Here is a 27,374-nt window from a genome sequence, read left to right on the forward strand (position 1 = left end):
TAGAGCTACAATACCCCATTAAGCAGCCACTTACCTTGCCTCCCTTAAAATAATTAAAAAAATTAAAAAAAAAAAAAAATCAATAAAAAAATATCAAGGTTCCCCAGAAAATAAAATCCACTTAAATAGATCAGGACACAAAAAGAAAGTCAAATAAACTTACAGGAAATTTATTCCAACTCAGAAATATTTGCTACTGTATTATATAGTTTAGAAGTTCATGAATACACTACTATGCTACTGTTTTCAGAAATGTTTTAGTAGTACTTTGTAAGCAAATAATGTACCAGTAAAGAATTGCACAGCAAAAGATTTGTACAAAAAAAAAAAAAAAAGGAAAAGCCTTTGTAGAAAGGACAGTGTTTTTTATTGTAGTCTTAGAAAATACTGAATTATGAAAGATACAAAATCAACTGTTGTAATTATCTGTTTATTTTACAATCTGTATGCCATCCTACTCTTATGGCTTTAAGATAGTCTGTCCAAAGTATTTTAAAACATGCTTTAACAAAGTATTTTACAATTTCAAAATTGATTATTTCTTTACTAAAAAAAAACCAACCAAAACCAAAGCAAACTCCAAAAGATTTACCTGAGAATTCTGTATCATAAAATTGTCATTCATTCTTAACTTTTCCAAGTTGACGATATAGGCTATAGAAGTCAACATGCAACTTGTAGGTCTACTGTATTAAATAAATATTTTAAAAAATATTTAGACAGAGCTGGTTAGGCAAAATCCTACCCTCAAACTTCATTAGGTTCATCACAGGTTTAAAAATATGACATCAGTTTTATCATATATCCATGACATCCATGATTTCTGTACTGGAAGCCCCACACTGTTTCCTGGATGGAACTCACACCCTGGCTGAACACCCGACTACAGCAGTGGAGCACAACTCTTTGGTGGATATTCCAGCCTCTGAACTCTTATCACTGACCTTGTTTTTCAATGTCCATAGCCAAGTATGTTTAAGCTCTCAGACAGTCATTCTCTACATATATGTTCTACCCCTTTATAACAAAACATTTAACCCAAGGAATTCCATTCCAGAATATGTGTACTGTTAGGACAATGCTTTAATGCCATTATCCACGTCATTTCAGAATATCACCAGCTTTAAAAGTGGCATTATGTATGCACAGCAGAGAGGTCTGGGGTTTTCTGCTTTGTTTTTAATATTTGTTGGTTTGCTTTTTTAAATAAAATGGAGACTTTAGAGCAAAACACCGCTCAGGGTGGCAGCACAGGAAGAAGGCAAGATTAAATTCACCAGGCATATACAGATGCTGGAGGAGAAAACCCAGAGAGCTCCATGAGTAATACATATACAGGATCAATATATATAAGTGATAATCATTTAAAAGAATTTCAATTCAATTTTCTGAAAATATTTCCAAAGCAAGAGAACTCACATGTCTGCCATATAGTAGGTATTTCTGAATTTTAATTACTGCAAGCACTGTGATTTATAAAAATCTATGCTCCATTAACATAAGTTTTCCCCTTAAAAAAGTAATGACATATGACGAAAATCCAAGGATATCACTAGAGATTTGAATCAACTTTCAAACCCACAGGTGAGGTAGTGTAGTCACTTGTATTACATGCTGGTTATGAGAAGTACTGTTGAACTCTGTCAAATTTTTCTTTTTTGTTTTAAATAAGTGGCTTAATAGTTTTAATATATTTATTAATGCTATGTTATTGGGAAGGGGGAGCCTTGTCAAGAACAGGTTTGTCTCACTGCAAGATAAAACTGCAAAGTAGTATTTACAACAGTCCCTTGCTTAATTGCTGCCTACTGTACATGCACGCAAAAGACAAAAAGCTAATATACATTCTGAGGTAGGAAACAAAGAATTCCACTGACTTGTACAAGATTCTTCATATTTTGTAAACCAGCAAACCCAAAGTTTTCTGTGGTGAGGTTCAATATTTAGTTCTTGGTGCGAGAATAAGAACAATATAACAAAGCATCATTAGTATACAATATGAATCTACTGCCAGGTAAAACCTAAATAATTTATGGCTGAATTATTCCTTCACAAAGTAAATAAAATCCCTCCAGCTCATTTCCTTATTATACTTCCCGTATGTTTATACTTATAGCACAAGCCATTCAAAAAGTACTACAGGTTTAGCCATAAAAGTAACCTGAAGAGTAAAATTCTGAAATAGCTCTTTCCTGGTCCCAGTGATCAGAGAACAAACACATTTCTAGATTATGTTAGGCAATTAGACACTGAAGTCAAAGAATTTGGTGCCTGAATACCTTACTTGCTCAATACTTTAATTCCAACTTATCACAAACGGCAGCAAGCTCGAAGGTGCTAGGACAGCAAGTCACAAGACAACAATGAATTTTAACAAGCACATAGGACTCAGATGCCAGAGGATCCAATGCACACTAATCAAAGAATTACATCAATTTCAAACTTCTGCCTTTCCCAGTACATCAATATTCCTCCCCAAAAAATTAGAGAGGAGAGCAGTAGGCTGCAGCACCTCCGCTGTTCCAGTTGTCTTAACTACGTACTGAACAGCTAAGACAAAGGCATATATTCAGTAAAAGCTGACTCTGGTACAGGGATGGGAACAGCAGGAAGCAATGAGCTGTTCCAGAGCACACTTGCCAGAAACTCCTCATACTGTCATGCTATCCAAATCCATCTACAAAACAAATATTTACAGAGCTATATATGCTTCTTAAGGTTGTCTACCAGGACAAATCTTAAAGAGATAAGAATTCCAGGTATAGTAATCAGTGTGCATAAACACCCGCTGGGAGGCTTTTTTGAGATGCAGAGTGGCATTAGGTACTGTGGCATAAATCAGAGTGAAGGCTGCTCTATACCTGAATGAAAGCTTCCTCGCAAATAAACATCTGCGCACAGAGCTTATACTTTCCAATAACTTTACTGAACTCTTTGGCATCACCACACAGAAACAGCTCCAAGGCTGACACATACCAATTACACTCTAGATCTAGACAGAGCAAGCCCAAAGCTTGCTAAGTAATTTAATGACCATGTAATCAATAATGTAGTTTCAAAAGATAAAGTTTCATCTTTTCTTTCACTTAGTAAGTTACTTTAAAATAATGCTCAATCTCACTTTTAGTTGCAATGTTGAGGCTGGCAAGAGGAACAGAATAGATTCACTCATCTGTAGTGCATTTGTCAGTCATTTGCTGACAGAAGTCTGTGATACCACTGGTTTGTCCACACTGTTCCACATGCGAAGTCTTCTCTAATGTTCTCACAGAAACTGGATGCAGTTCTTGTACTTGATTGTACGTTGCATCGCACACACTCTTCACACGCTGATAACAAGCACTCTGCTCATTTGTGGGTGTAACACCTGAAAGACCATCTGCTAATTCTACACTTGCTGGTGTCACGAGTTCACTATCAGATGGAGCTGTTCGTTCTCTCTCCAGAAATAAAAATGCAAGTGGACAATCTGAGGAAGAATATTTTGCAAGTATCTGTATTTGCTCGTGACTCAAGGCTGCTTCCTTACACACCTGCTGGCAAAGTCCGGTTAGATTCTGCTTTGTCTCACCCAGAGTTGACAAAATGTGATTTCTTTCCTTCAGCAAGTTCTCCTTCTCATTTTGCTGCAAGAAGAAACATAGCCTTTTAGTCTTTAGTTTAATCTGAAACACAAAATCTAGTTTATGTTCCTAACAAAGCTAAGACTGTAAATAATATGGTCTGCTGAAAAGAACTAATTTGGCAATAAGAAGGTAAACACTGACACAATCAAATGCCTATCAAAAGGACAACCCTTACCTCTTGAAGCATAACCCTCAGCTATTTGAACTGAATTTATGACAGAGATTTTTAAAAACTCATGCTGGCAGCCAAAACAGTGATCTGTAGTTATTTAATAAATTAAACTTAGCTTCTGCTACTGTAAGTGTTCCTGAAACACTAATTCCACAGGGTAACATTTAAACCACTACCTTGGGTCAATAAAATTTCAAGCAGAGCACTCTTCACAAAGGTGTATATTTCAAAAGTTAAATGTTGAAAACCAGGTATCACATTTTTACTAATCAGTACTACTCTCCTAGATGAAAATCAATTTAATTAATAGAGTTAAGAAGAGTTCCTACAGTAAGTAGTAGATACAGGAAATTAAAAAAACAAAACATGCTAAAACTGCAAATGAAATTTTTTCTCTGGAAATACAGCACTCCAATTTGATTCAAGGCATCAATTAGAACACTGGAAGTTAAAGAATTTAAAGTCAGGTGACATGTTAGTGAACTAAAGCGACAAGAACAGAGGTGCCATTAGGAAGCTAACCTATTATTGGAACAGGAGAAAAACAGCTGAATACTCGAGTTATTTACACAACAAACAGGCTTAAGAGTGGCAGATATCACTCAGACATTAAATAAGACTGTCCTTGGTCTGTTAGAGATATTTTAAAATAAGTTTACTCATAGAACATTAGAATCAAGTGTGATTGGTTCGTTACTTTAAATTGTAGCTTGCTCAGCACGACCAGGCAGCTTGTCATAATTGGACTTTGTTAGCAAGAGTGACTAAGCAGAAGAGGAAAAGCAGAGGTACTGGACATCTCGCCCTGCAAGATACAAGGAACCAAACCTGTAACTCAGGCAAAGACCTTCAAAACCCAAGCAGAACCTTTGTACAGATAAGCCAGGAGGATGAGCTTAAGTTGAACATTTACCAAGTTACAAAGTTACACAAAAGAAAGCCCCAGGGCTGAGCCAAGTCTGAAGGTAAGGAAGCTATGCCAACTGCAAACCTTAAGGTTATAAAAAAAAAAAACCAAAAAACCACAAACAAAGAGGTTGCTTTCCTGGAAATAGGAAGGAAAACCAAATAGAGAGCAAGAAGAGCCCAGGCCCTGAAATATCACTGGACCAGCTGTCACATGGACAGCAAACGAAGCGGCACTCGGCTGTAGCTGCAATAAACCAACTCTGTGACAGAACCTAGGGTTCAGACGTTTAACATGCTCTACAGAGCTTACCATCTAGCCGTATAATGCAAAAGGATTTTCCAAACACAGGGGCAACAAAAAGAATAGCAATACACTACTGAATATCAAATAGAAAAGAAGTACTATTCATAATAAAAGTTAGCTGTTTTGTTTTGATTTACTTCAATGTCATGAATTTTCATAAGAGTTCTGAAACTACTAGTTGACGATTAAAGGACATGGATAACTGAGAGGCTGGTCTAACGATGGAATCGGGCAACATTCAGAAAAAAAAGAAAAATGAGGAAATGGCAAAGGAGGAGAGAAATAAGCCATAATGAAGCAGCTGGAGACAGAAGGGGGAGAGGGAACTCAAACCCCAAACACAACATGCATTTTGACTTCTACATTTACTTAAGAGGAAGAGCTCTGAAGACACAAAGGCTTAAATAGTTTTTAAGTAACAGATTTTAATTATAAGGATTGTGTGTTATCACTACTGCTCTGTCAATTTACTCCTAGAAGTTTAAATATTTTCAGTCTTTCTCACATTCTCTTTCTCCTGCAAACTCTACAACTTTTTTTGAAACAAATTACTAAGTGGCATTTTGCAAGAGAAGCAGTTGTTGCCAGTCCTTTTTGCCTAAAATGATTAGAGTGTTTGCTAATAAACTTCTACTTGTCAGAATACTAGTGGCAGCTGTTGCCAGATCTCCCAATTCAAAATCACTTTATGTACATTTTGGGCACGTAGAGACATTCAGCTGTGTAATACAGACTGATAGAAATTACCTGTACTGCTGTTTAATATAAACTTCAACATTCAGAAATAGTTATGCCACTGTAAGTTCTCTGCCCCCATCTGAAGTTGATGACAAATTAATACATTTAAAAACTATTGGTTTATTTTAGCAGCATTATACCAATACTGCAAATCAATGCCAGCTACTTCTGAGGTCACAATAATCACTAAGCTAAGAGCTCTAATTCTTCGGGTGAAGAATTCTAGCTCGCGCACTTCCTCTCCCTGCCATAGTACACATATAACAAGATCTGGATTACAGTTCTTGGATCACACCTTACGGTATGTCATCCAGTGACACAACCTTCTCCTGAGCTACAGAATCTTCAGGTAAATAGTGCTTCTTGATGTCAGCTGTCCTTTACTCTGCTCCCTCATTTTAAAGCTTTAAGGTGAGAAAGTACACAATATGAATACAAATAGGTGCTCTGGAAGAGCTTTCTAACAAGAAAACTTCTCCTTGGGTGGCCCTCACGTATTCTCAAATACAGAACACTAGCAAACAACAAGAACACATAGGTTCAACAGAAAGATCAGTAAGCAAAGACTATACGGGGATCAAAAATGACATTATCAGTACAGAAGACTGAGAGAAATGACCAAACTTAATTCTCCCAGATAACAGTGAGATTCAGTACCAAACAGCATTTTTCTTCAATATAAGTAGAGCTTAACATTAGACTTTCAATTTTACAGAATTACTTGTGTAGGGACGTATCTCAGGAGGTCTCAGGAGGTCTGGAGTCCAACTCCTCCTGCTCAAAACAAAGTCAGCTCTGGGTAAGACCAGGCTGCTCAGGGCTTTGCTCAGTCATGTCATGAAAGCCCCCAAGAGGGTTTTTTTGTGCAAGCATGCACAACCTCTCTGGGTAACCGCTCCATTGCTTGCCTGTCCTCATTGAACAAGAGTATTTTCCTATACCTAGTTTAGACCTCCCATTTTAATTTATGACAACGTCTCTTGTTCTCCTGCAGTGAAGTACTGCCACCCGGGAAGTCAAAGATCTTGGTTGACCAGGCTGTGTTGGTATATTAGAACAACACTTACAGAACTAACAATTGCATAACTGTACACTTGATCACGAGCAATACCACAGAGTGAAGAAAATGAGCAAAGCAAGAAAGGGGAAAGAAGTAGAAAAAGCAGAGTGGGACAATGGTTTGGAAATCATTCTGTACAACTAAGTTCAATGTTGGTGAGCTTCAGAAACACCATTCACCAAAAATTATGCTGTATGCACTTTTACTTGAATGGAAACAAGTCCACAGCAGAAAAAAAGCTGTGTACTTTACAGTGAAGCACAGAAAATCTAGAACTGCTACCAAGAAGTCATGTAAGATTTATGAAGTTTTCTGAGCTTGAGTGGAAAAAATAGTAAGCCACCTCACACTCTACTGCCAGATGTCCAGTCAAGACATTTAAGGAAAGACTGAAGTCAACAATAATAATTATTCTTACATACCAGTTTTTCAATTTCAGATTCAAGGTTTTGTATGCAGTCAAGTTTTCTCTTACGACATCGCTGTGCCGCAATTCTATTTTTACTTCGTCTTCGGATATCATGAATACAGTCCAATTGTTCAGGAGTCAATTTGTGCATTTTCAGAAATGACTGGAAGTCATTCCTGGAGAGAGAGATAATCCTTTGTGCATTAAATGGGAGTTTTACCTAGAATGTAAGATACAGTTGTAAATTGAAGATGAAACAGATATATACAAACACCAACAGGCCAATTCAAGTTTTCATTTTATGCATTCTTTACTATATAACCCATCTTTCTTCCTAAATCTCGGAGACAAGAGCAAACTATTGTAGCCATCAGGTAAGGTGGATAAAACCTAGGGATTTCAGCTAGATGAGTTCAAGCATGGGCAAAATAACGGAGTACTTTGAACATTTACATTAGGTCCTCAAAAGCATATTTTGAGTAGGATGAAATCTATCTATGAATGCATCAAATAATTAGGTGATACACTCCAGTAAAATAAGTTAAGGTTACGTGGTACACAAAACAGGTGTCAAGAATACAGTCTAAAGTTTCCCCTAAACTGCTATTATGCCTGTACCCGACATACATTTTCATATCTATATTTTTCTGCAGTAAAAGTTAATCTGAAACACCTTACTTTAATCCTTACATTTGAGTATATTAAGCAGCAAAATATGTCACCTTGCTGAGGTCAAAGATCTGAATTTAGTTTAAAGAGCAAACAGAGAAACCCTTTTTGTGTTTGGCTGCCACTGGTGACAAACGGGTGAAAAAAAACGGGCAGAGTATTGCCCTCAGCAATGATGCCTTCTACTTCTTTGCAATGTAAAGACAGGGATGTATTTAGCCAATTCTAGCCTTTTGTTTGGCCTTCTGATTTTCTATATTGATGACAGCTTCCACTTATTTGAAGTCTCTGTAAGGCCTTGTATCTTGAAAAAAAGAAAACCTAGCATTTTAAAAACAACTGAATTTTCATTACATTAAATGAGTCACGTTGCAATTGCTCAATTCTAAGAGCTGTGACCAAAATAATTCTAAATATATAGTAAAATCTTTGGGATTAGACTACTTAAGGCACCTGCCTAAAACCATACCACATCAATGACATAAAGGAATGAAGTAAGAAGTAATTTCTGCAGTTGGAGGAACAAATATAACTTTAGTTTTAGGAAGAGCAACACTCTTAAATGTGTAGCTATTCAAGCCAGCGTAAAAACTTAATTTTCATTTCACTGTAAATCTGAAGTATCATTTTTCTCCCACTTTCTCCCCACAACTCAGAATAAACCAAGATAACAGCTAAGTTCCTATAAAATGAAGGTTCCAAGAAGCTGAGGGGGTTTTTTTACCTATACCAGAAGTAAACAAAAAAATTCCAAGAAAAGAACCCCAAAGCCTTGGTTTCAGACACACAACCTTTACTGATAAAGTTGTCCTAGAAGAATATCTAAAGAGAGAAAACCTAAGCATCTACCACTTCAATATCCTACCAAAACAATGAATTAACAGTGATCTCCCATATAAACCTCTGAATGGTTATCTAATTTCCCAGATTTTAAAACAAGTGACCACCAAAAAATCAACCCCAAGAGACTCAAAGTTTTTTAACAGGGACTTAAGAGACAGGGAAGCGAAGGACACACCAGGTTGTTCTCACCTCACATTCTTGTTCTCTTGCTGAACAGGATTCACTGTCTCCCTCAGTGTCAGTTTCCGACTCCTCTCCCAAACTTATCACATAATTATAGGGACACTGTTCTTGTTGCTGTCCCTGAACATAATCTCCACTGCTTATTTCAGAGCTGTTGGAGCATCCTTCAGTACTAAGGTTGCTTATAAAGGGGCAATTGACAGAATTTAACGTTGTGAAAGTTCGTTGAGAACAAGGTTCATCAGGGCTTTCACTGATCCTGATACCAAGCCACGGACACTCTGTTTTTTTCCCTGAATATACCGGCTCCATGCTCTCTTTTGAAACCGCTGGTGGTAAATGTATTTGACAGGCTTCTGTGCTGTAAATATCACTCCAGAATCCTTGTGCTAGATGTTCTGCTACCTCTCTCTCCACACTGCTTCGATCACCAGCTGATGTAATGCTAGTGGCTTCCCTAGTGCACAAATCAACCTTTGAAGGTGTGTTATCTTGACTTTCAATTTTGTCATTCCCAACTCCAGTACCCGATACAGTTTTTTCAGCTAAGCCTGTGGTGCTTTGCATACTACTGAAATTTAAGTTACCATATTGCTCACAAGTATTTAAAAAAGAGACAGAATTGAGTCCATGAGGTACAGCAGAGTTTTGTGGGAAAGGAGCAAGATCCATTTTCTCCACAGGACAAGACACATTCCGAGTTGCAGAATCTCTCTTTGGCTCTTCTTTTTTCTCAATGCCTTCCTCCACTTCTTCCATTTTCACCAGAGTCTCTTCACATTTTGAGACCAGCTGCATAGGTACACATTCCTGAGCTTTTTGTACACCATCATTATCAGGTATTTCCTTCTCAAGAAAAACTGCAATTGGTGGCACTTGAATGTCTTTAATACTGGAATTGGACTCTGCAGTATGAACTTTGTCATTTCCAAAAGCTTTCTGGAATTTCCTATACTTTGGGCATTGGGAAGATAAGCCAGAAATACTACCCCTCTCTAAATGTGCAGGATCACAAGTTTGATTGGCATTATCTTGGAGAGCAGGTGACAATTTAGCATTTTCTTCACCTTTACACAGCTTTGTGTCAGGAGTCTGAATATACTCCTTTTCTAAAAGTTCTTCTGCTTCATCATCTAGTTCTACGTCTCCATCATCCACATTGCCAATTTGAGGGTTTGTTTTCCGACAATGCTGTGTACAACACTTCTTCCTAGAACATTCCTGCTGATCCGATTTAAAGTCCAAAAATTTAAATTTGAGAAACTGAAAGCAAGACTCTTCAATGTTGTGTACACCCAAAAACTCTGCACACTTGCAAACTTCAGACACATTGTCTTTATTTAAAATAAGTTTAGCTGTGTATGCAAACTGAAGCAAAGGACTAAATCCTTTAAGTGTTACCTATTAAAAAAAAAGAAAAAATATTAATATGGTCAATATGGTTTTAAATAGAGGAACACACAAGAAACCAAATTTACCCTGTGCATAAATTATGTCAGCAGGACAGAGTACAAGACAAAACCAGCAGGTTTGTTCCAGAGAAAACCTGGCCATGCTTAGTTTGAAACAAATCTTCTGATACAAATTTATGCAGTACATTTTCTGGCAATAAACTTCTGTGATCAATCTCTCCGATTATGCTATGACAATACAGTACTAACAAGTGAAAAGTATTGCTGTATACTGGAAACCAGCAACTACATTCCAATTTTATAACGATACATTGTACATTAATCTAGAAGACGATCAAAATCCTTCTGGTATCTCATTGCTCCTTTAAAAAGCAACTGCTGTTACTTGCTCAGTTTCATGTATCCTTGATATAAAAATGTTCGAAAAAACGGAATTTTACCACAGATGATTATTTGTTACTATAGTCACCTACTTCTTCCTCCCATAGATGAAGAATTATACCCAAAACCCAAACACCAAACCCAGTTATTCTTTGTCTAAAATCTCTTTGGACCAGGTAGCTGTGTTTGAGCACTTCTTTCACCATCATCTCAGTTTCTATTGGAGAACAGTTGCCTAACAGGGAATCTAGATAAACAAAAATCGTATTGTTACAAACTGAACTTCACCTACACAGGAAAAAATTGCCAATGAATTAAGTAGAAAGCTGTAAAAAGATCAACATACTAACTACACAACACTTCTACCTTTTCTCTGCAAGAGAAAGATGAAGTAGTATATCCATTATTAAATATAGGAATCAGTAGAGGGTTTGACTGGTTTGGTCTTTTAGTGGTTCGTGGTTTGTTTGGGGTTTTGGTTTTTTTTAAAGACACAAACAACTCATGAAAGGAAGCTGAGAAGATCTGCACAGAGACATTTCGGTAAAACTGTCATAAAACTATGACCGAGCTAAAGAAGTCTTAAAATAGTATTTGAAGTACCTCCTGGAGGCAAGACTATTGATTACACCAGCACACTAATTAATCCTTAATATGTGGAAGAAGAGCATAAAAGACAGTTCATCCACAAGCTGGCAAGAATTCTTCAAAGTTAGTATAGCAAATTAATCACTACAGTGGGTTTACAAACAAGTAATAGTCATACATGAAAGTGATCAAAATAAATACAATGATTTCCAAACTGTACATGCTTTCCACATAAGGTAGGAACACATTGCTAAAAACTAGAAGGATCAAGATGGAAGAAAACACTCTATTCCTTTCACTTTCTCTTATGCATCTATTAAACAAGACAGAACACTAGAAAGACTCTTGGTTTGACTGACCTAGAAAAGCAACACTTGCAATAACCATTGATTTAACTTGTATTTCAACTGAAAGTCTAACTCAGAGTAAAAACATAGGCAGAAAAACACAAAACCAGTATCAAGACATCAACAGTTAGTCTTTACAATATAATCTATATGAAGTACTTTAATTCCAAAGATATTCTGGTATCTCAGATTGTGATGGATTTTAAACATCATCAGAATTCTCATTTTAAACTTCAAATACTACATGTAGCTCAAAACTCTTAAAAAAACCCTATTTTTTTTTACAAAGAAACACTATCAAACTACATGCAGTGTATGCCTCTCAAACATGCAACTTCATAAAATGACTCATTTCAAAATATTTAGTTCTCAAAAAAACTCAAATTGATAAGCCTTAAAATGCTTTTACAAAGTAAGTGATTAGATCAAATGATTAAAAGACTAAATTCACTGTCAGTATTTTTGCTTTTTGCTTCAGTAGATTCAGTTCTTACATCAGTAACCCTAAATTACACTAGCAGTCCTCTTCAGTCTACACTGTAGTAAAATATTGGGATTATTATGCTCCTTCATTTTCTTTACAAATGCTGATCCATTTTAACGCAAGCTTATTCCATGGGTTCATTAGAACACTGTTGCTTTGCATCAGAGACTATTTTCCTCCTCCAACTTTGATGTATATTTACATTCTTCCAATACCCTGCTCTTTTCCTCCACTCATCCCCAAGCAAAATTATCTCTTCAACACTAGAAGTTTTCCAAACCACTAATTTCCCACTTTTACTCCAAATTATGGCTTTATGTTCCCCAGCATCTTACTTCCCTTTCACAACAGCTCCTATCATTACTTCTCTTTTCATCTGAGACAAATCCAGGCTATGAACATATATAGTCCACTACAAAAAAAAAATCATTTAAGAAGAAATGAACACAAGGACACAGTAAGATTTGCATAAAAGTGACTGTAGTGGTATTAAGTTATAATGTAATTTTTTAACAAATTCATGGACCAAAGACCAGTGATGCTCTTTAAAGAGACCACTTCATCCTTTTTAGTTTCCCATTTTCTGTAAGATCAGAAAGATTCTGGTAACAGAATCCTTGTGCTTACTTCAATGCAAAATTATAAAGCTAGTGAAGTAGCTACTTTACTGAAGCACAGACTTTCTGAATACATGATCTGTGTTAACACAACTCAGTTTTGTACATGAATGTGTCTATTAATGTCTTCTCTAATGTCACTATATTTATTGATGCAAACCTTCCCTCCAACTTTAATGATTCTACTTGAGTTGTCAGTTTGCATGCTACTTCCCACTCCCAAAGCTGATTACCATGAACTGTCTCCCAAAAAGCCATTGATTATTTAACAACCAACTCTTCAGATTACTGCTGCCATTGGGCACAACCAGAGCACTTGGAGGCTCTTCACTTTTCATCTACAAGCACAGCATTATGTATAAAAATCCAGTCACTTGCTTGTGTTGTGCCTCTTATCAGACTAAATACCAACTGGAATCTTTGTGTCTTGGAGCTCCAGATATATAATAAGTCGTCTTTCCTACGGATGTCAGGTTTTGGCTTATTCCCACTGAATGCCTTTAAATTCAATATGGTTTAAGAGTATGTATTTTTGGGGTTAAAAGAAAGAAAAAAAAAGAAAAAAAAACCCTCACCCAAACAACTAATCGCAAAACATTTTCTCAGTCTTAAAACTGAACAGTCTCAGTCTTAAAAAAGAACAGTAGTGAAAAATAAGCCTAAGCTCCTAATGACCACTGTGTAAAAAGGGTGGGAATTGAGCAGATGAAAATTGCTAACAACAGTAAGCAGTAAGCAAGGAATATAAAGCATAGTTATACTAATCAAAAATATGAAACCTTAATGACAGTGATTTAAAGGTATTACCACCCCAAACTTCAATTTGTTTATTTATTACTCCAAAGTATTCTCTTTTCATATGAGGACTAGTTCTGCAACACTTCTTTACCATTTAAGGCTTGGTTTTTTTAGAAACTCACATGCTCTGAATCAGGTACACAATTTTAAAAGTACTATAAACTTAAAAGATCTCCCCTACACACTCCCCAAGAGAGCATTCACTTATCTTCAGTCTGTGATATACACTCTGATCCGTCTAGCCTTTACTACAACCAATGGCAGCTTTACAACTTGAATTCCTTCCCCTCAATTCCTAACTCTTACCTAACCTATCATTTAAGCACTAGCCTATTGTGAAACAGACAGAATAAAACAGAGTAGAAGCGCTGACAGGTAAAATATAGAAGGGAGCGACACTCACCTCTTCCGGTAAAGTGATGATAAGATCAGCATCCACCTGGCCCACAACTCTTGAAAGGAAGTAGCTGCTGCAAGCTGCAAGCACAGCTTTGTGAGCTCGAAATCGCTGATCTTCCACTAAAATAGTAACATCACAAAGAATATCTTGCTTTCTCTGATCATCAAGACTGAGAAGTACATTGGTACTGTGTACTGAGGATTCATACGCAAAAACCACACTGTTCTTCTCACTTAGAGACATTCTGTATCACAAATGGTAGTGTAAGTCCCAGTGGAAAGCATGCTTCAATACTTCAAACCTGCAGAAAGAAAAACCAAATTTTGCACATGAAAGTCATATCCAACAGGAACCTACTGATAGTAAAACAGAATAATCAAACTGTTAAGCATACATTACCTGTTCTAATTCTTTTTAGGACTAAGATCAACACTCAACATTTCATACATGTCAATACATAAATACATGTTCATGAGTATCTGAAGTACCACAACCGTAACACATACATCTTAAAATAGTGCTTTAGTAGTTTTGTAGACAAAAACAGGGAACAAATTTTCACGTCACTTCAGTGATAAAGAACGTTCTTCCTCAGCAAGAGATTACAAGTCATAACTTTACTGCAACACCTAAAAGTTATTTAAGCATTCATTTTTAGATAGCAGTATATTCCAATACTATGAAAACAAAGAGAAAAAACACGATAAGCAAATTTCACCAAAATACTACATAAGCTACTTCTATTTACTGATCCACTCAGTACATACTAAATTATTTCATGTCCTACCTTATTTCAAAAGTCATTTGCCTGCTAAACTTATCAGGCATTGGTAAAATACCCATTTTCTTTCTAGCTGGCTGGCACTTTGTTTTGGTTCTAGAGCAAATTAGTTCTATTTTCCACTTGGCTTAATTCTCTAATGCAGCCTCATTTTCCCTCTCCCACTCATCACTATTCTTGTTAAAAGTTTCCTTTTCTAATCAATCACTGTTTCAGATCAATAGAATTCCCTTTGTGAAAGGCCAAAGTTTTGAAATACCAGTATCTATCTATTGGACAATAAACAGTAAAAGTTATGATATTTAAAACCTTTAAATATACATAACTGTCCTGAAGCTATTACTGAATTCCTAGTATTTGCAAAGAAACAAAGCTACAGAGAAGTCAGCCCTCCTAGACAGCAAAGTTTAACAGCATTTCCAAGTCTGATCTTTACACTGTAATTCTAAATTCCTATCTATTGAGCCTTTCTTCCAGTTAAAAAAAAAAAAAGGAAAATAAGTGAAAAAAGTCTAATAAGAAGTGTCCTCACATCTAAAGCTTGATGAGGAAACCACCGGATTTAAAACTATCCTGCAAGGAAAATATGGCATGACTAGGAAAAGCATTACCTGAACTAACTGCGCATTTATATTACACTGGAACAGACTACACCCAGGAATTCCTGTAACTGCACACATTTGCTGAGACTCACTTCAGCTGACACAGGACTACTCAATCATTATATTGCTCAACCAAGCTCGTTATGATACGCCAGCTCCCAATGACAATAAAACTGTAGCCAATGCAAATTTCCAGTTTTCAAATATGGGAAAATTTCACAACAGGCAGGGAGGAGATCATGGCCTTTTTTAAACACAGTGGGGGGAAAAAAACCCACTGCATTACCAGCTACACTCTTGGTTACTGACTACTCAAGTTATTTTCATGGCATACAGGCATTCTCAGTGATCTTTTGCACAGAAAGAGAGAAGACCCACATTTCCAGAGGCAGTGGTAGCACAGTACCAATCTGGACTTCAGTGAAGTGCAGAACATCAGCATTATCTGCCTTTCTCACTCCCTCACAGAACACTGTATGCTCAATTTCAGTCAACTTTACCCTGTAAAGTTGATATACTGATCACAACTTGGCAAAGATATAGAAACTAAGTCTGTTTTGGGGTATTTGATCAAACACACAAGATTTTTTTCCCTCAGAACTTCTATTTCACAAAACAAAGTTACACAAAGCCATTTTCCCCACTAAGCAACAGCTATATCATGTGCTGTTAACACTAAAAGGCTTGGGTTTTGGAAAAGAAAAAAACCAGTTTAAACATTTTCATATGCCTAATGATGAGAATACAGAAATTTGTTTACTTGGGAAATATTTAATTTCCAAACAGTTTAAATGAAAATTATTAAATAATTGCCTGTTAAAGTAATTCATTGAATCCAGCTTATGAGAAGCAGGGCAATATAAACCACATATTCCTAATCTGTTTGCTCTATATCCTTAACTTATCACATTCCTCAGATACTACAGCACACAATTTAAAAAAGTATGACTCCATATTTCTTATCACAGGTCTCGAAAAAAAAAAAAAAAATCATCAAAAAGGAATGGAGGACAAAATTGAAGACTAAATGCAGGGTGGTGGGGAGCACAGGGAAGTACTAAAGGTAAGGTCATATTTTGGGGTGAACGCCTAGGCAAAACTCATGAGGGGGACTTTACTTAGAGAGGCCTTTAAAAGGTTCTTTTTTATTTCCTTCTTTTGAAGTACCAAGTTTTCTCAACTCTCAGACAGACAACTCATGTATCATATATGCTGCTTTTGGGTTTCTCCCTATAAAACAACCGACTGCACTATCCACTTCAGCTTATTACACTTTCATAGCATGGAAAGCTCAAAGGAACAGTAATTTGTTTAGACAGATACGCAGAGGACAGTCAATCCTCCTTTTCACTTCATCTCCACAAGGCACTCAACATTGAAGCACTAATAAGTGTCCAATGTTGTTGCTGACAAAAAAATAAAATAATCAGGTTTCAGCAGTGAAACACTACCTTCCACTTCCTGAGAAGTGAAAATAAATATTTCATTTGAATATAACTCAATGTAACACTTGACTCTAACAGTGTTGTACTTCCCAATGTGAAGATTCCATCAACCACATTACATCCCCTATATTTTTAAACAGGATGCAAGGGTTTTTTTAATGTATGCAAAATATAAAATGTAGTATTTTATCAGGCATTTAAAAATTGAAAAGAACCTTTAATAAATAAATAGAAAATCACTACACTCGCCACACTCAAACACTAAATTTATTGGTCTTCTTTGTAAAATCTGATTAATGTCATACATAAAGAAATCAAAAGGAAAAAGAAACAGAAGACTGAAAATGCTGGTGAAAACAAAAAGCATAAAACAGGAAAGGGAAAATGCAACCAACGTAAAAAGCTGTAACACTTTCGAGAAGTACTAACAGAGGTCAAACTTGTGAATGTCTTAATTCTGTTTTCTAGTTGTGTAATAAAGGCATGGTACCACATTTCTGGTAGTATTTGCCATAACAGCCAACTAGATTCTCCACAGCAGCGTGAGTACAAAATACATTCATCCATAAGTAGGTTTGGTATATACACATCCACAACAAGACTTACTCTCGTACCAAAGAGAAAGAGTACATTCTTCTGTAAGCTGTTGATTTTTCCTCTATTTTACTCCCCCGTGGAACACTCAAATTCTTAAATTTTATTTCATTCAGTGATGGACAAAGAAGGAAAACGTTTGAAGGGGAGAAAACACTTCAACGGTGCTTTTTAAACAAGCTTTATAACTTAAAAGCTCATGATACAACTGTTCTTCCAGGCTTCCTTCCTACCAGTGCAGGCATAATAATTTATGTTTTCGATTTTCCACATATATTTTCGATTTTCCACAAATATTACCTATTAGATCTTTAGGTAATTCGATTTTCCACAAATATTACCTATTAGATCTTTTTCCCCCTCCTCAGACAATTCAAATGAAAGGAGTAATAAGTTACTAAAAAAAGGAAAACAGACATTACAAACAAAGATAACACAGATTTCCTTGGAAAACAGACAGAAACTCCTATTCTACCATGCTATTTTTATTTTAAAATTCACACTTAACAAGAGAAAACTAAAAGTAGGCACAGGTAACTTGTAAAAGAATTCTAAAAGTCAGCAGATGACTGTATATTTAAATCACTGTTTGCTATGTCAGTGTCAATGAACAACCACATGACCAAATGCAAGAGATGCTAAGAAACAAAAACATGCAAGAAAAGTTAAGGTATTTGGCACAGCCAATACCATCAAATATTTGAGGAGTTCAAAAAGATCTTTGAAAACTTAAAACAGTCCTCACAATGCAGGCTGAAAGGGTTAAAGAAGAAACAACATGGAAGGTCACTAACTACAAATCCAGCACAAGAGCATTCCTCAAATTCCTCTCACCTGAAGTTCTGCTCATTTAACAACCTCATAGTCTTGAGAACACGGTTTAAAAAAAAAAAAAGAGAAAGTATATAAACCACATATGGTAGTACAAAAAGTACATAAAGGAACACTTGCAGCTGAATGAATCAAGTCCTGTTCTGAAAACACAACCAAACACTATGAAGTTTCCATTCTTTATCAGACAGTGATTGGAAGGTAAAAAATGTTCTACCTAAGGGCAAAAATATTTTTTCCTAAATATTGGCTATAAAATTTCTACTTTATCAAAGTGAAGTAACTTGATTCTTCTTTCTCCCTACTAGCATACAACAGGAAAACCATGCCTAACAGTTATCTGTAAAAGTACCATATCTTCAATAAATTTACACATCTCTACTTTTAATTGAATATATGTGTGTGTGTGTGTATTTATTTCCAAAGAACATAGAAAATTCTTATCATCTTAATGAGAATTAACACTGCAACAACACTTTTTTAAGAAAGGAATCTACCTTTGTGTAAGTACACAACGTAGAGATCAGGGCAAGAAGCCTATTGAGACTCATTGGCAAAACCCTAATGTTATCCAAGGCTCTTTTTTCTCATGCATTTGAGTTCTTAATTAGTATAATTCACAGTTACCTCCGTGTTAATAATATAAGCCAAGCGTAAGGTACTTTTAAATTAGACTGCAGGCTTAGTCATCTGATTGCCTAGAGCTGATAGCAATTACTACTCTAACTCCTAGTTGACTGCAGAATACAAGAAGTTAGTTATCTAAGATCCACTACTTTCTTCCTCCACAATCTCTGCTTTTAAGTACCTTGGTGCAGGTCTTCAAGTAATCCATAAAGTCTCCTCATTTGATACTTAAAAAAAAAAAAAAAAAAGAATGCTTTCCAAAGATGATAATCCTTATGGCTAAGAGCATGTAAATCTATAAGGAATTGTTGTTGCTAAGTTACAGAAGGACAATAATAACAGATAAGATTACCTTGGAACAGATAGAATAAGAGTAGGAACATATTACCAGGATAATTAGCGTGAAGTATTTCTTACCCATACACATATAAATCTGCACAAAGTATATTAATATTCATGCTCAGCTGCAACACCGCAAAATGCAAGAGTCTGTGCTCAACATCCTGTGGTCCACAAGAAAAGTGTTATACAAAAGGTGATAGAAGCTTTGAAGCATTAAGTTGTCACTGAAGTCGACAAATGCAAGCACAGAAACCAGCTTACCTCCATACATTTACAACAGGGTAAAACAACTGCTTGATGTTTAAGTATGTCTCTGAAAATTCAGATAATTTTGCAGTTCTGGAAAGAGTTTTGTATTGCATTTAATAAAAATACATACTTTTCAGTAATATAATAACATAAATATTGAAATAATGTATTATTTACATAAAACAAGGTTTTTAATAATAGACGTACGTATTAAACTATTATTATTATTAAATAATATGTTATTATTATTTAATAATATGTTATTATTAAAATAATAACAAAACCAGTAAATGTCTTTTACAATACGTCTTATTAACCACTTTTGAAAGTCAGGATTTGACACAGTACCACTTTGTCAAGTATTTGATGCTGAGGAGTAATTTTCCCCATTGTTGCAAAGGACAAAAACACACACTGTATGTATACTGACCTAGAACACTTAAAATGAGCCTTTGTGTTGTTGAGCCCAAACTTCATAATTTGCCATAATCATTGAGTACTCTGTGGTCACAAAAAGCTGGTAACAAACAGAAATCCCATTCAAAGGGGACAGTTTCAAGGCTAAACAGAAGCAGTAGCAATAAGATGCAGATGTTAAGAAAACATTCAAGACCTTAGAACAACACCCACCAGCTCACTGCAAATATTAACATCAGCAGCAACCATCCCGAGTCACTGCCATTTATGCAGATGCCGAATAGACAACTACCAAAGAATTCCAGTTCTTCTGTAGAGAATTTCTAGAACACAAATGCTTTGTTCAAAGTTATTTTTTAATAACAAATGCCAAACATATGGGATCATAAATATTAACCAAACTGACTAAAAAAATAAGATATATTATCCAATACAGTGAATTAATAGTAAGAACTTCTTTAGACTTTAAATGATTATTTAAACAGAGTATCTTGCACTTCGCATCAATGTTAGAAAATCCCCCCAAAATGCTGTATAAGCTTTTCAGTAACTTGGAAACAGTCAGGTAATACCACCTCTGTATGCTCATAACTGGTTTATTGTATACTTGCATCATTCTTTCTGAACAAAGACAACAAAAATAATAGCTGGAAGTGCCTGCCTCTGACAGCTGTCATGAACTGTACCATAGAATAACTTACAACAATAAGATGGCTAACACAGAAGCAAACCCAGTGTCCTTTAGTTTATACTCAAACACCATACAGACCGAGAAGGGTGAGATTTCAGCACAAAAAGGACTACGCTTTACAGCTAAAGAGAGCGTTTTGAACATCAGGCCAGCTGATGCTGTGAAGATTCACTGGTGGCTTCAGAAAAAAATTCACAACTAGAAAGAGTGAATGAGTCACAGAAGTAAGCTCCATAGGCTCTGAGACTCTCCAAGGCAAACTGCCAAATAATATTAAAATGGCCCTTGAAATGGAGATACAGATTGGAGGGGGCAAATCACTGTCATTTCTGCTTCTATTTACGTTAGGACACACCAATGACTTGCGTAAATGTTTACCAAATACTTTTTGAACGGTCTGAGATCTAATACTTCATTTAAGGCAGAAATGCTTGAATCGGAGCACAGAAATCTATGGAAATTGTAAATGGTCATGCCTTTACTAATCAGAATGCTTAAGTTTTAGGAAAAACAGATGATCTGATTTGCGAAACTTAGGATCTAAACTCTTAGTGGTAAATCTAAGGACATGAAAAAGAAAATCCAGTATCTAATGGTCATGAACATACAACGGGAACCCACAGGCATTTTTATTCAATCAAGTCTAGCACCCAAACCTAATGATTGTCTGTGAAAGACTCACTGTCAAATAAAACACAGGACTGTACTTCATCATCATCACCAGTAATACACTGAATAGCAAGTGGGGCAATAAATCAGCGCAATATGTACTGTGGTTCTTCAGTCTTAAGTTCCACTATGACAGAGCAATGGTACTAGGAAAAGCCAAGAAAATATACATGACCTACAGAAGTTACATCCTATCAAATCAGTGCTTTCTTTTAAAGAGGAACAGCCTCTTACATTTTCCATCAGTCAGTAAATCCATTTCAAATATTCTTAAAAAGATCAGCCACTCTTTTATTCCTAGACTCAGATATTGATTATGTGGCTTGCTCTACCATCACAACCAACTCAGTCTCCACATGCATGTTTTTTTTTCTGACTTTCTGCTACCGTAAGTTTCATGTAAATGATCCACCCAATAGTTACCCAATTTACCAAAAAAAGTAAACAAAAACTTGTTCCTTAGTCTTTACTTACTTAGTAAACAACCACCCACTAATACCATACTGGATATCAACCTCTGTAGAAATCACAGTAGTACTCGCTAGTACACAGGTAAAGTTCTTGAAATAAGAGAACACACAGACTGAAGCTCCCCTTCAAAGGGGACACTTGCTGTCACTGCTGCCTCAGCTGGGTGAACCCGGGACATCCAGACGCAACCTCAGTTATCACTATCACAATAAAGCTAGCATGATTAATTTATCACCTAGCAGATATTAAAGGTCTACTCAACTATAACCATGCTCTTAACATGTGTACTCTTAGGACACTTAAATCCTGAACACTTGGGAAAAAGGCATTGTAGACCCCCCAAAAATATCTTGGAGAAAACAAAATCTGGGTGCTATTCCCAACTCCTATGCTGATCTATTGAGTAACTTCCAGCAGATCACTTATCTCCAGTTACCTTAGGGTGGACACATACATTATTCTATAAAAAAATTGTCATCCACGAATGTAAAGTATAAGCAGACAACTATAATTTACTACTGCTAAATCAAGACAGCTTGGATATATACAATGCAAATAATAAATACAATGCAAATAATAAATACAATGCAAAGGCTTCTTTCTAAAGTTTTGTATCTACGTCCTTGTCCCCAGCTACCTCTCCTTTTAAGGAAATAAAGTTATGTTACAGATGAATGCCTAGAGCAGTTAATAGTTGCTGATTCATGTTATGCTGACAAGGAATGAACAAGCATTTTAGTGCTCATGTTTATTGCTTCTCCACTTTTAGTTCAAAAATACTTCAAAAGAAAAAAAAAGTGATTTAAAAAAAAGCAGAAAGTAAGCTCTGCTTTGTAAAAACAATGCTTTCTCCTCCAGAAAGAAACCAGGTCTCATCCTCAGATGATTAGCACATTTGCAATTAAAATTCTAAGTTGTATTCTTTATTAGTCTAAACACTTGGAGGAGATTGTTCACAGTTTAATTATGTAAATGAGATTCTAAAAAAGTGTTTAGGGTATATTTATGCAAGATAATTCTTACCACAGCATTTGGACTCTCGTCAAGTCACAAGCAAGAATTAAAAAGAATGACGGGAAGTCTGGCAAGTTTTAAATCTGCACCAAGAGTCCTAATTTGTTTTCCAGGTTTTAAGTCTGAATAATCACTTTTTTAATATTTGCAAACTATATGAGAACTTGAGATGCGGGGCGGGGGGGGGGGGGGGGGAGGGAGGAATCTGATATTCCTAGTAGTCACAAGACTCAAGAAGCTGGGATTTTAAAAAGTAAAAAAGCAAAGGATTGAAAATTTTTAACTGGACAGTATCAACAAAGCAGAGGTTTGAACAGTTTCTCTCAGAAGATGACACAAAACAGGCCATATCAAAGCCAAAAAACCCACACTGCTACTTTGCATTTTACCATTTATTTTACAAAATACTGATCGATTAATTTTTGGATCAGGGATAAAAATCACGTTGTGGGATTTGGTTTGTTTCATGCTAAAAAATTAAGTAGGACTGAAGGGATTTCAGAGATTCCTTTGCAGCAAAACCCCATCACTAATAATCTTTCATTTCTGCTGGTATGCAAACAATTATTCTGGGAAGATAACAACAATGCACAGACCTCCTAAATGCACATTTCACCCCCCAAAAAACCCCAAACAAACCAACACTTAAACACACACACAACACCCAAAAAAATACTAGAAGTAACCAATTTTTATTTTGAATAAGAGCTAGGTTAGACAATAAATTATTTGCTTAGGATAAGGGGTAACCTGGCATAATGTAAAGCAGGCACAACTAACATCTACTGTCAACTCTTGCCTTTACTTATAGAACAAATACCTTTGCCTTTATGGCTACATATTCTACCCCCTGCCCAAGTTAAACCACACAAATTATCTTGTTTTAATGACTGCCAGAATACTTTCACAAGTATGTATGTCAAAATATTGATAATCAATACTAAATTTACTATCTGTGGTTGTAATCTATCTTACTCTTAACTTAGAAGGACAAAACAAATAACGTGAAAAAAGTGAGAAGCGACTATATTGGCAACTCAAAGAATACATTTCTTGGAAATTATATTCATAACCTTGTTTCTGGTATTAGCTTTTTAACTCTGATTTGTTTCTACAACTGTTCTTCACAGTATGTGAAACTGAAACAAAATGCTATGAATATTTTAGACATAAATCAGAAAGAACTTCAGAAACATTTCTATGAAAACAGAAAACAAGAGGTTCATCAGAACTAGCAATATTTATACAAAAATGAAAAAAAGATGCAGACCAGACTTCAAATGGTAGTTTTAGTAAATATCTCAAAACCACAAAACTACGTTTCAGTTTTCCTATCAGGAAACTGCAGATCATTCCCTACCTGACACAGTATGTCAAAAGACATGGACTTACTAGCTGAGCTGTAAATAAGCACTTTTGGAATTGTACCATATAAAATAACGGCCTTAAAAGAAGCATAAACAGGGTTTGCCAATGCTTTCTACTTATTATACTATTAGTCAATGGGCCAAGACTGGAATCCAAACAAATGCCTACAAACATTATCCTGACAGTTCAAATGAAGTCATTCACAGGCAAATTATCTGAACGTGATTCCAAAGAGTAACTGAATATTCTATAAGACGCACTCTCATTTAAAGGCATTTTGACTGGCTACCTGTTCTGCTCTCCAACACATGTCTAATGATTAAACTCCATTTATTTGTATTTCACCAATGCTTCTAAAGTCAATTTGCCCTTCATAGGGCACTTCCCCCATGTTTTTAAAGCTTCAATATCTGACCAGTCAGTTGAGCCTTACTCTGACCTGCTAACTCACACTTAAACGAAATACTGAGGTTCCTTTCTTATTACTTATCAAGAATAAAACTGTCCACCACTCTGAATAGGGCCTTAACTGAAAAATACAGCACATTGCTGGAGATGGAGTTACTTTTGTGATACAGCCTATGATTTGTTACAGCAAAGTGAGCCTTTTATTACTATTTTTCTTTTCTCTCCACATTACTAACCTCTGACCTAGAGGTGGGTGCAGGGCAAGCTGCAAGTGAATCGTCATACATTATCCCCACCATGGTCATACTAAGCTGACTCCGTGAAACTTATTGGCTGCTTCAGCAGTTATTTTTTGCTCACTTTAAGATTTTGTTCCTACCCACATTTGCATCAACTAAAACGTTGCCTATGATTTAACTAAGGATCGCACGTAAACTAGACTTATACTATAAATACCACAAAGGTTTGGTTTTTTTCTATCCTTAAGAACTCCCCCCATGAAACTTTCAGTAGTTGAATTCTAAGTGGCAACTAAAATGTCAGCACTCAGACACAAACATGAATTCTTCGACTAACATACCATTCCTCCCCCTCACAGAAGCACGCCCTAATGAAGGAGAAATACATGTCTATGATTAAAAGGAAATTCATGAGGACTTTATACAAACACCTCTTCTCATCTTATAGAGCTGGGAAGTTCGGGAGGAGGATGGGCACGGATGGGAATAGCATGACAAGGAGATTTGCTGAGCTATGTTTCCTTAAACCACAGGGCAAAGATATTTGAGACTTACACAACTTGTATGCAAAGATATGTCTTATCCTACACTCAAATATCACCAGATCCAAATGATCAGGTAAAGAAAACTGGTTTTAATACCAGACAATTCTTATATCAACAGAAATTTATTACTGTTTGAAAATAGCATAAGAATTTTGGAATCTATTAAAAGCAAATAAATTTGTTGCACACCAACTACCAACATCTTGACCATTTTTGAGTATAAAACACTCAAAAATACAGTCGATGGAAGTTAACCTCCACTTTAGCATGTTGGTTAAAAATCAGAAGTGTGGTAGTGAAGCAAGCTTCCCAAGCATCCCACTCACTGTGCTTTCATTCACTTCATAACATGGACTCGGACAACAAGAGTAGGCTCTCATTTAGACTGAGAATTAAATTAAACTGAGAAGCATACTCTAGAAGTACTTCTAAAGAAATCCAAATCCAAAAGGATCCCGTAGAGTTAGCTCGAAGGAAGCTCTTCAGAAAAACATACAATATGGATATTCTGTTCTCAGTGACAACTGTTTCTCTCCACAAATCTGTAACTTTTGGGCCTCACTACTTACTAACACGCATGCCAATTTAGACGTGTTAAATGACATAATTACTCTTGGATGCCCTAAGCCACCTTTTATGTTAAACTCTTGAACCATGAAATAAGATTTGGATACCTTAGTTGCTTTAATTTGGACTCACCATACTTGAGAGGAATACACTCTATAAACAATTCTGTTTTCTCTTCCATGCAGCATATTTGAGATTAAAGAACTGACTCTATTACTATTCAGAGTCCTGTGTAACCTTACTTGACACTGTTTCTGAACTGCAGTTACTTCATACTACAGTAAAACTTTTTTCACACACTGAAATCTTTCCTTAAGTGCCTCAAATCAACACGTCTGTCCAAAGTCACAGCATGCTGAAGCTGTACATATGGTTATCTTTGGTTTACTGGCACAATGTTTGCTTTTTCCCTTTTTCAATTTTAACAAACATTTAGCACACAAACTCAGAATTACTGTCACATGGCCACAATAGAATGGAGAATGTAGATATAACTTGACGGAAAACCAGCAGAAGAATCTCCTGTAATTACTACATTTTCACCACGTCCCAAAGTACGTCATAGAATCATAGAATGGTTTGAGTTGGAAGGGACCTTAAAGATCATCCAGTTCCAACCCCCCTGCCATGGGCAGGGGCACCTCCCACTAGATCAGGCTGCCCAAGGCCCCATCCAACCTGGCCTTGAACACCTCCAGGGATGGGGCAGCCACAGCTCCCCTGGGCAACCTGTGCCTGTGCCTCACCACCACTCTCACGGTGAGGAAATTCTTCATTATATCAAGCCTAAATCTGCCCCTCTCCAGTTTATACCCACAAAGATACGTCAAGCATCTCCCTGTACAGAAGGCGACAGACAGGACTCTGATCTCGTTGTTGACAGTCTTTTCCAGCTCCCACGAAGGATAACAAACGCCAGACACACGGGCTGCAGGTTTCACCCGGGCAAAGCAGCGCGTTTCCCAGCAGGGCTGGGAAGCAGCAGGGCCAGGGACGGCGGCGCGGGGAAGAGTCACGCCTGTGTCACCGGCGCATGTGGACACGCGCGGAAAAACGGGGCAGAGACGCTGAGTAACGCGGGGTTGAAGGGTGGAATCGCTGAACCGCGGCCCCGGAGAGGGGTAACCCGCTCCAGCCGATGCCTCCACCACCAACCTGCGCCGCCCTGGCGGCTCCCTCCTTCCCCTCCTCGCCTCGCACCCAGACCCCGAGACGGGACACTACGCCGGCTGCGGCGATTGGGGGGTGAGTGAGGGGCCGCCTGATTAACAACGCGCCTCAGCCTCACCCTACGCACTCGCCCGCCCCTCCCCTCCGCCCAGAATGGTGCTGCCCTCGCCCCCCCCCCGACTCCGCGCGCCGCTCCTTCAGCCCAACGGGCACGGGGCGGCCGCTCCGCTCACCTCAGTGCCCACCGCCGCTCCTCCGCGCGGGTTCCTCACCCCACGGTCGGCTGGACGGCAGCGCCGTCACCGCCTGCGCCCTCTTCCTTCTCCTCGCTCTCCCCTCACTCTTCCTCCCGCTTACCCGGACCCCTCCGCTACCAAGGCTGCGGCCCGACTGCGGCGCGAGCG

The 27,374-nt window shown here is 37.0% G+C and overlaps 1 protein-coding gene across 1 annotated transcript; it reads right to left on the reverse strand.

Moving 5' to 3' along the window:
- Positions 1–170: 170 nt before the first annotated feature.
- On the reverse strand, positions 171–27,374 carry BACH1 (BTB domain and CNC homolog 1). The gene is made up of 5 exons (XM_054084421.1): positions 27,204–27,374; positions 13,944–14,241; positions 8,920–10,314; positions 7,232–7,438; positions 171–3,626 (listed from the first exon to the last, which is right to left on the reverse strand). The coding sequence occupies exons 2-5, from the start codon at positions 14,181–14,183 to the stop codon at positions 3,165–3,167; spliced, it is 2,304 nt and encodes a 767-aa protein (XP_053940396.1). The 5' UTR covers positions 14,184–14,241; positions 27,204–27,374; the 3' UTR covers positions 171–3,164.

This window comes from Cuculus canorus, chromosome 1 (genome assembly GCF_017976375.1).
Source record: "Cuculus canorus isolate bCucCan1 chromosome 1, bCucCan1.pri, whole genome shotgun sequence".
Classification (NCBI taxonomy): Eukaryota; Metazoa; Chordata; class Aves; order Cuculiformes; family Cuculidae; genus Cuculus; species Cuculus canorus.

Excerpts from the sequence above, each read along its gene's own strand:
- BACH1 (XM_054084421.1), bottom strand. The coding sequence starts at position 14,183 with ATGTCTCTAAGTGAGAAGAACAGTGTGGTTTTTGCGTATGAATCCTCA. Across the intron at positions 10,315-13,943 it reads TCATCACTTTACCGGAAGAG|GTAACACTTAAAGGATTTAG; the intron begins GTGAGTGTCGCT and ends TTTTTTTAATAG. Across the intron at positions 3,627-7,231 it reads AATCTGAAATTGAAAAACTG|CAAAATGAGAAGGAGAACTT; the intron begins GTATGTAAGAAT and ends TTCTTCTTGCAG.